Source organism: Alligator sinensis, unplaced genomic scaffold, assembly GCF_000455745.1.
Source record: "Alligator sinensis unplaced genomic scaffold, ASM45574v1 scaffold159_2, whole genome shotgun sequence".
NCBI classification, from domain to species: Eukaryota; Metazoa; Chordata; order Crocodylia; family Alligatoridae; genus Alligator; species Alligator sinensis.
In genome coordinates, this window is record NW_005841992.1 from 1,771,583 (window position 1) to 1,781,744 (window position 10,162).

The 10,162-nt window shown below is 39.7% G+C and overlaps 1 protein-coding gene across 2 annotated transcripts in view; it reads right to left on the minus strand.

The window, feature by feature from the left end:
• The window catches only part of SLC30A5 (solute carrier family 30 member 5), a 35,145-nt gene that overhangs the window by 21,271 nt on the left and 3,712 nt on the right, over positions 1 to 10,162 (minus strand). For both annotated transcript variants that reach the window (XM_025201391.1, XM_014518883.2), the window contains exons 4-8: positions 8,818 to 8,905; positions 5,857 to 5,944; positions 4,029 to 4,105; positions 2,036 to 2,206; positions 335 to 623 (exon numbers count right to left, since the gene is read on the minus strand). In XM_025201391.1, coding sequence (XP_025057176.1) covers positions 335 to 623; positions 2,036 to 2,206; positions 4,029 to 4,105; positions 5,857 to 5,944; positions 8,818 to 8,905 — 713 coding nt within the window. The remainder of the gene's footprint in view (positions 1 to 334; positions 624 to 2,035; positions 2,207 to 4,028; positions 4,106 to 5,856; positions 5,945 to 8,817; positions 8,906 to 10,162) is intronic.

Consider the following 10,162-nt stretch of genomic DNA (forward strand, 5'->3'; position numbering starts at 1 on the left):
GGGTGCTCTGGCTGCCGCCTCCTGTCCCGAATACTCTTGGAGCAGTCTGATTGGTTGTTTCAGAGTGTGAATAACGCATTACAGACAAACAGACAAAGGCATATGAGTTATATTTTTGCAGGGGGACACAACTGCTGGTTTTTGTTTTTAAACAGGCAGTATGTGATGAGTGTAGCTGTGGGCCCAATCCATCCCTCCACCCCTAACCTATTGTAATCCACAAAAGATAGTCAAGCGAAATTTTGCAAGAAACTCTTTGGTCACCTTCCAAAGAGAAGATATAGAACAACAACAACAACGGTTCATCATTTAAAAGGTAATAAGGACTACGTACATAAAATGAAGAAAACAGCACTCACTACCACTCCTCCAGAGAGAACATGCTCTGTGCTTTCTCGGTGAGCCGGTCTGTTCATAGCTCGAAGGTGATCTGTTATTGGGTGTGTCCAGAAGTTGCCAAACAGTAGAGCGCTAATCAAAATGAGAAAGGATCCATAACGGGCACACTTGGAAGCTTCCATCTTGACAGAACAGATGGACTCCACATAAAAGTCCAAGATCACAACAAAAAAGATAACCGTTATGAAAGGCATGATGAGAGAGGACCAGGATTCTACTTTGCTCTGTAAGAAGAAAAACAACATTATTATAACTAAGAAAAATTAATAACATTGTCACAGTCTAACAGACAAGTAACCTATATGCAACGTAAGTTTGCATATGCAGTATTAAATCCTGTACACTTTTGCTAAGTGATACAATTAAATGTACTAGTAAAATAGTATTTCACAATATTTGTTTTTTCTTACAACACACCAGACATTTTAATATTATTACCATATTTACTTGCATACTACACATACCTTTCCCTAAAAATTAGCCTTCTAAGTAGTGTGTCTTGAGTACGGAAGCTGATTTCTCCCCCCCCCTCCCCCAAGAACAGCAGCAGAGGCATTTCGATCAGGGCAGCTCTGAGGGAATCAATCATTATAATCCACTTGATTCCTGCAAATTGCTCTTCCCTCAAACACATGTTTAATGACCCACTCTTTTTTTTTTTTTCCAGTGGTCCTGATGTTCCACTAATTAATTTACTTTCTTTTGGCAATTTTGTTGATGAATTTGCAATTTAGTCATTTCTGCCTGGTTTATCTCCTCCTATTTCACAGCCCTGCAAACCGTTTTTAACTTTTTTCAAAATCATAGATCTGCCCATGGAGTCCAGTCTTCAGCAGCAGCTGCAGTTTTTCAGCTTTTGGCTGTACAGACAAGAACTACTGACAATTCAGCTGTGAAAACCTTACCTTTTGTCTAAGGATGAAACAAGCTGAAGATCAGGCTCTGTTCCTGCCAAATGCTGCTGTAACTCTAGAAAAATCTTTTATTCATTCTCCTTCCCCAAGACAAGGTATGTCTTACGTGGGGGCTTGTGGTATGTGAGAAAATACAATATTTAATGCCTTAAATTTACAGCATAAATACTTGTGTGGTATAAAATATCTCATATTTGAGTATTTATACTTTACAAGTTATGAAAAAAAAATTGGTTTTCTTTTCTCAATAGAAAGATCATGGTATAAACAGCTGAAAATCAGAGCATAAGTTATTTAAGAAAAACTACAGCTACCTTAAACAATAATTGTTTTAGTGAAAAAGAAATCACATCACCTGCAATCCAAAATTCTGAGTTGTCGAAGAACAAGCACAAAAAAACCACAGAAACACACAGAATTCTACTTTGAAAAATACAATTCTGATCAGAAATGCATAGAATTCTATTTTTCAAAACAGAATTTACTAAAAGAAATGTTTTTAGAGGAGATGCTTAAGTCACAGACTGCAGATTCCTTGGGCAGATGACGACCTGCAAATTTCGGGGACTGGACCTGAAGGTCCAGGAAGCCCTTTCCAGTCCTGTGTTCCTAGAATGATTGGTAGGGGGTCGGACTTGATGATCTGCTCAGGTCCGTTCCGACCCTACCAACTATGAAACTATGAAAAGCAGTCACTCGTGCATTTGAATACTTGCTGTTACCTCAGTTGTCAGAGATAGGATGATGACCCATGGACACAATAGAATGACAGAAACAAGATGTGATAAAGCTTGAAGACGCTTGGCTCCTCCTACATCTACAGACAACTTTCGGGAAGCCATGTGAAAGCCAACCTTACAGCACAATGCCAATACCAAAAGCAGCACTCCTCCCTGAAATCAGAGATAGATGTTAGCAGCAGAACTTGCAAGTCAAATTCTTCTCTCTATTAGCAATATTTGCATTAACATTACATATTCTTTTTCCTGTTCCCCCCGTTACATATTAATAGGATATGTATTAATATGTATATTCTGGCAAATATCCTATGACAGGATATTTGCCAGAAGATTAAATTGGTTAAAACATTATTACCAGGACACTGGGTTTTCTGTTTGCTGCGTGCACACAAAAAAAACAACCCAAAACCACAGATTCTCCCCTTTAAAGGCGATAAATGCAGAAAACCGTGGGTTTCCCCTTGCAGGCTGGCAGGTTCCAGCCTGCAAGGGGCTGCAGGGAGTAGGAGGAAGTCAATCAGACGCACATGGCCAGCAATACAGCTGCCAGGCAGTATGGTGGAGAGCAGCTCCCCCAACTGCCTGCTAGTAATTCAGGGGACAGACACGGGAGGGGAGGGACGATGACGGGATACGGATGGACGACGATGACGGACAGACACACACAGATTGAGGTGGTGGTGGCAGCTTGTACCCAGCCCCACAGAGGGAGGGAGTGGGTCAGGGTTGGCAAGGGGCTGGGGCACTGCCCAGCTGGAAAAGTGTGAGGCCCAGGGCTGTGGCAGGAATACGTAGCCAAAGGCCTGTCCCTCATCTGGTGGGGGAAGAGAGAGGAGGGAAGCTGGCAGGGGTGCCAGCTTCTTCATTGCTTCACGCACCCCTGGGGAGGGGTTGGGAGCCAGAGATGATGCACTGGGGGGGATGGGGGCACATGCCTCCCCCCCACCCCAATTTGTGTGCTCACACTGGGGCATGGGGACGCAGCCCGGCTGGACAAGCACTGGGCCACCTCTGGAGTCCAGTAGGTGGAACCCAGGGCAGAGCAGGGCAATGAGACTCATTGCTGCTGCCAACACTGCTGCAACTGTGTAGCTGCGCTGCCATGGAGTAATGTTGCATGAGATTTTTTAGCAGAGTGAGAAATAACGGACTGGGGAAGGGGACCATGCTGCCCTGGTCTCCCACCACCAGCTGCTGGGCCTCAGTTCTACCCTGCCGCTGCTCCCCTCAGGCCACTTTTTTAGACTCAAGGCATCTCCCCATACATTTTCAGAATTTAGTGGCACCATAAATATAGTAGATGAAGTGTGATGAGCCATAGACATTATAACTAGAAGATACAGTTGGTGGACAATAAGAAGGAGATTGATAGGCAAAGGAGGTGTCACGGAGATTTGGTGTCTCTCTAGACCTCCTGAGGCCAAAGTAAACAACACAAGAAAAATGTTTTTTGCACCTGAAATAATTAGATAGGTGTGGAAGTTTGAAGTTAGGTCTGATTTATTTCTAGAACTCAGAACAAGGTAATGAAAAATCTAGGGATAAAGTGGATCAAAAAAGAGGGATTTCTTTGCTAGTATGAGCTAACCTGCTGGAGCCAGTCAGCATAAGACAGCTAGACTCTTCCTTGATAGTCTAGTTGCAAGCATTCTGATTAAATACTTGTAACTGTAATTACTGTGCAAGTATAGTCATTAATAAGCTTCTAATTTATTATCTAAATTAATAAGTGTATAACACTATGTAATGTATAGCTAGTATATAGTTATATTTTAGAGCATTAATTGAAAGTAACTATTACTGGCCTCTGGATTTAATAAAGCCATTTTAGCTGAATTACTGATGTGGTCAATTGAATTCCAACAAAAGCCAAATATTTGCAGGATATTCTAAATTCATAAATAATTTTTCACACACTTTCATGCACACATTTTTCAGTCATTTAGAAAGTAGATTACTTGAAGAAAAAGTTTACCTTGTGATCTGCAACTCCTAAGAAAGCAATGATTGTATAAAGAACATGGGTAAGAACACTGTCATGATGTCCTTCAGCTGAATAAGCTGAGTTAAGGAAAATTACATAAATAGGAAGTTCTACCTTCCAATTATAATTTGGTAAGAACGAATGGCATCTCAGAACCATAATGATCAATAACAATTTACCTATTTTTAAAATATAAATAATGCAAACAGTTACAGAGGACTAGAAACTGAAATTTGACAGGAAATAAGGAAAAGGGTCAATTTGATGACAGTAATACACATAATCAAATCAAACTTTAAAATTGGTAGAAATTTTTCAGTGCTAAATATGGAATGCTGGAAGTCTATCACTTTCCTAGAACAGAAAAGAGTTACAGAACTAAAGCAACAACAATTAAAGAAACTTTAAATAGCTGCCCAAACTAGTCATACTGTGTGCTCTAATTCTGACAATTGGACTTACAAGGATAAAACAAATAGTAAAAGTTCATTTCACTGAAACCATTCTAAAAGTTATTTTTTGTCCAGCACCTAAAACATTTTTATTAACTGCTCTTGAATTCCCAAATACCTGAAACAGAGAAGATTAATATAACTTACTTTATCGCAAGGAAATGAAAAAGGAAAGGATCTAGCAGAGTTTGCAGATTTGTTGGAATCTGATAAGCCATGCCATGAGTGCTTCTGCTATAGCCTCAAGCTTGTGATCTCTGGGCTGTCAACTGTGCACCGTAGCATCCGCGCCAACCCAGCCCTGTAAAACTGACTTAAATGAGAAAACGACTAAAATGAAAGCAAACTGTTTATAACTCCAAAAACATTTTTTTAAAATCTGCTGTTTAAAATGGATCAATTTCACTTCTTTGTAACAGAAAATGAAGGACAGATTAAAATTGGATGCAGACAAGAGAACTAAATAGATGAAGTACAGTCCAGAAGAGATTAAAGTGAGATGAGGAAAAACAATGCTGGCAAGGATATTTACCTAAAATTATTTTAGCTAATTCTGCAAGAATCTTAAGGGATCCTAAGAAGTTTCTAAATGTCCCAGTTATACCAATAACCATTACTCCTTTCACCTTCGCTTATGTTGCCACAACTTGCTTTCAGATTTAAAACTTTGCTACCATAACTGATCCTTGTTTTTCACTTTTATCACAAGACTCAATTATAGTCTGTTCCAAATGGAATTTTATCTGAAAGCCTCTTGGAAACATTACTTTATTGCACACTTTATGCTTATGCAGTGGCTTTTCATAAAGGAAGCATTATATCAATTTCCATCTCTAGTTGAAAAACAAATATTCATTTTAACCTATACACATCTATATAATTTTTTCTCTTTATTCATTTATCTACATCATGGTTTCCTGAGTATTCTTGAGGCTACGGTGCCTAAACAGCCTGATTTTGTGAAATGCTAAGCATCCACAATTCTTGTGATTTCTTTGGGTGGGATGCGAACAGTGAGGTTTCTAATGAGCTGAAGTTGTCTGGTAACTCAGTTGTTTCTTTTCTGTCAGTTCAATTTAATTTGTAATTCTATACAGTATATGTATAACTAAGATAATTAAAGTAACTAATGAATTATTTTGAGTGTGAAGTAGCTGGTGAAAATAACATCTATAGAGATATAAAATATTACTGAACACAATCCTAAATAAGACAGCACAGAGTAAAAAAAAGTTACATTTAATTCAGGAAATAGAATATTAAATTGTATTTTCCCCTTTTCTTTATGGTTGTGAGCATAGTGGATAGAAACAGACAGTTTAAAACAAATATTTTTTTTATTTCACATATATAGTATGAAAGGATACGATGTTCTGCAGTTTTAGCCATGAGATCGTCATTATCAAAAAGCAATAAGCAGACTACAGCAATGATGAAAAATACAGCACCTCTTGTCTAGAAAGCAAACACAAGGGCATCGATAAAAATGACATAACTGTCTTAATTTGATAAACATTAACTGTTGCAGACAAATGTGTGAAGTGCTTTTCTTCCCATACGCATTTATTCCAATATGGATTCTGTTGTAACCCATATTTCTTTTAATGCCAAAATGACACCAGGGGAGGTGGGAGGGAATTGATTTTGGGTCCTCCATGTGTCATACAAAGATCCTACCACTGAACCACAACAGTAGGTTCTGCCAGAATGTATATGGAAGTCAAAAGAAAGCTGTTGAAGATGAGATAATGACACAGGGAACAGCCTCAGGTATCCAGCTTCAAAGTAGTTAAAATAACAAGAGCTGGGCCATCAATTGGGAACAGAATTTATCTGGGGGTGTGGACAGATGTAACACTTAGAAAATTCTAAATACACTTTAAAACCTGAGGCTGCCTATACATGTACTCAAGGGTGGGAGGGGGTATTAATTAGAGTGGCTCCCAGAGAGCTGCTCTAATTCAAATGCCTCACTGTCATGTCTGTTAAGCCCCTGTGCATTTAAAAATGGCTGCAAGACCACTTCTGCAAAGCCTCATTTGACAAGGTTTAGCCAAAGCTTTCCCACGACTATTTTAAAAAGCACAGAGGCTTAGTAGAAGTGACAATGAGACGATACTAGAGCATTTCAATTAGTAAGTAGAGCAGACTTGATTAACTGAGTCTACTCCAACACGTTCTAAGTAAAATGTGAATGAGCATATCTATAGGCAGCCTGAGATCTAGATGGCAGCAATGCAATCCCTAAAAGGTCAGTGTTTCACTCAGAACCCTTAGCGGTGTATGTGTGGACACTTCTGCACCGGGACAATTGTGAAACAGTTCCCAACCAGCTACACTCTTGGAATGGTTCAAGTGTTATGTCTGTCTACACCTTGGCTGACTTAATTCCAAGCTAGAATGGGGTACTTCTCCTAAAGCTAAGCTGGAGATCTGAGGAGACATCAGAGCCCAGAAATCTTAGAAAACAGTCGGGTGAAACGCACAGAATATACTACAAGCAACAAAGACTACTGCCGTAATTCAGAGATGGTGAATGAACGAGGTGCTCCTGAACTAGACATTAAGCTTAACTTTAGATAAGGGAATATAAAGATAGGTCTCGTGCTTTTTTAAAAATCACTTCTCTAACTGCAGCATATATTTTGACAAAATAAGGCATGTTTGGTTTTGAAGAAACTATTCCTGCATTACTGCAAGTGTACATGCTTGATTCCAGGAGAAAGTCATTGTAGTCCAACCCTACTTGGCAATACCTACGGAGGCTGTAACCAAGGTCCTAGTTTAACTGTGGAATTCCAGCTCTGAAGATATCTTTGTAACTGCGGCCAGCAAGACTTCAGGAAATGACAAAGACGCAGTCAGTCCAGAATTTTTCCCCATTTGGGAAATGACGATGACATTTAAAAAGGGCGAGGAGGATTGGACCTACTGCATATTCCAATAAGAGCTATCATAAAGAACCCTTGCCTCTTCCATTTCCTGGACCATCACAGCTGAACCACAACAGCTGCAACAACTTTAACCCCACTAATGATATTTATCTCCTTTGTAAGCCCACATCTATTAAAAAGATTTTTATAGTAATCATAATAATACATAGTAAGCTTTGCTATATAGTAAGTTTTTCTATAACAGCCTATGGAATACTCACCCAGGAACTGTACTGCACCCAATGACTGTTTAATACAAAGTGTATAAAAAGTCATGGGCTGGTCAACATTGATCTCTCTCTGGCACCATGGCTCTGGAATTCTTTCTGAACAGTGGAGGAGTGAAGTGTCCTCGCCTAGCTCATAGCCTACTGGTAAGAGTTAGACTTGAACCCCTCAAGCTCAGGAGGGCACTGAACCTACATTTCCTTTTTCCTGGGCAGGTGTTCAAACCTCTATACCAGAGCTGTCAACACACAGGCCAGATCCAGCCCACAGAGCTGCATTATGTGGGCCTTGTAGTAGGACTGAGAATTTGGGGGATGGGCAAGCATGGATGGGGCCTGCCACCAAAATCTGGGGCAGAGTGCCACTTGGGATGTGTGCTGGTGGTAGAGGGGAGACTAACACCCGTGTGAACCCCCTCAGACACCATCATGTCCCAATATGCCCCACAAGGAACCCCATGGCTCAGATCCAGACCATATAGCAGAGTGAGTTTGACACCACTGCACACCCCTTATAGATGGGCTCCTCTTCCACCTGTTTTGACTTAAAGATGCCGCTACTTCCATTTTTCTTTTTGGCTGAACTCCTTCTTGTTCAGACATGTTAGGCATAGTAAAAGCAGGCCCACCAAATTAGACTTGTTACAGAACTTTCACCTCAGGGACACCTTATTTGTGGGTCTCATCAAGGGATGTGATGAGATGCCCAGGATGGTGACAGTTCTGATCAAGTACAGAAACAGAATACTAGTTACACTAAAAACCTGAACGGCAAAAACTCAGGTGACCTCCCACAAGCCTAAAAAGTTGGGCCAAGGTTGTAGTGAATGGACCACTGACCACTGTTATGTTTAACTGGATTTGACCCTATGATGCCCGAATGAAAACTGCTTCTAAAGTGCAAACTACTATAGCAGTTTTTCCTATATACACAAGATTAACTCCAAGCCTATCTCAGACAGCTCACATAATTTCTTCTTCTTTACCTGAATCAACTGCATATTTCTTTAAAAAGCACAAATTTTAATTTCACCTATATTTCAAGCAATCATGCAGCTTATCAATCTGAGTTTGAAATGCCCTTTACTTCTACTGTACTGGGGAATATCTGTTACTTTAAGAACATGCTGCAATATTATTTAACTCTTCTACAAAAATATCTGAATACCTTTGTTGGTCCTCCTCCTGAATTTGTGAACAGTACACTAAGCAGTGAGAGCACAACGATGTCACTATGTTCAAACAGTAACAATGTCCTGCAGAACAAGAGAGAGTCATTTTTATCCTGTCCATTTACAAAGAATTTACATGCCAGTGCAACATAAAATTAAATGAAATTGTGTCCAGAATTTATCTTACAGCTTCAAGAGCAATATCATGCAATTCAAAGAATACTTAGGAGCCTGAAGTCTAATCCAGCTAAAAAATTATCATGACAAAAAAAATAAACCAATTGCTTGAGCAATAAAAGAAATATGTACAGTAGTTCAGTAATGGCAGTTAGGCAAGTACTTGAAACTGCAGTGCACTTTTATTAGAGTATCAAGAAGTGAAACTGTTCACGGCAGTTAATATTCTTATTGCAGTAACGTCCAAAATTCCCCACCTCTGTCTGCTAGAATGGACATGGGCCTGTTCCTTCTCAGTAAGCTAAAAGCAGATGTCCAGTTTATCCCAGATCTGATCATCCTAGGAGTTGGATCCAACAAAACAGGCCAATCATTTACACACACAATTTGAATGACAATTATCTTGAACTAACTCTGACAACCCTAAGTTGTCACTCTTACCCGACCTGCTCAGATTCAGTCTGCATTGGTCCTTAACTGACTAAGGGGGTTACCACCATGTGATGCAAGGGCTGTGCTTACCGCCTAGTGCACTAAGACCTCCATAGCATTCCCAGCTCTTCCCCAAACAAGTTAGACTGCAGGGTAAATCAGAATGTCCCACAACAAACCAGCATTGAATTCTCACTATTTGCAGGCTACTACCATTATCTATCTGATGATTTAAAGATGAACACAAACGCATGTTTCTCTTCTGTGCTTTACTTAAAAGAAACTAAATTTACAACAGTGTCATTTCATATAGCTGGATATGGAGATTAAGCTGTCATAATTTTTAAAGTACTGGGGCAGCTAGGAGCCTCAGCCATTGACCAGGACTGCATTGTGCCAGGTGCTGCTCAAGCAGAACTAAGAGACAGTCTCTGCCCCCAAAGAAGCTGTAAGGTCAGAGACAGCAGATGAACAGTTAGTGAAACAACAAAATGAAAGAGAATATTAGTCACCACATCAAGTTTTCTGTAGGAATCGTGACAAGTAAGGAGCTTGAAGGACAAAGAAGAAGCTTTGCAGATTTATGGATAATTCCAACTAAGTATGAGGGAGAAAGTCCAATAACAGATTTAAAAAAATTAGCGAGTAATATTTGACATACGGATTTCTTTTGAATGAGACAGAAAAGCTGAAGTAGGAATAGGTCATGAAGATTAATTTAGTCAGATAAAA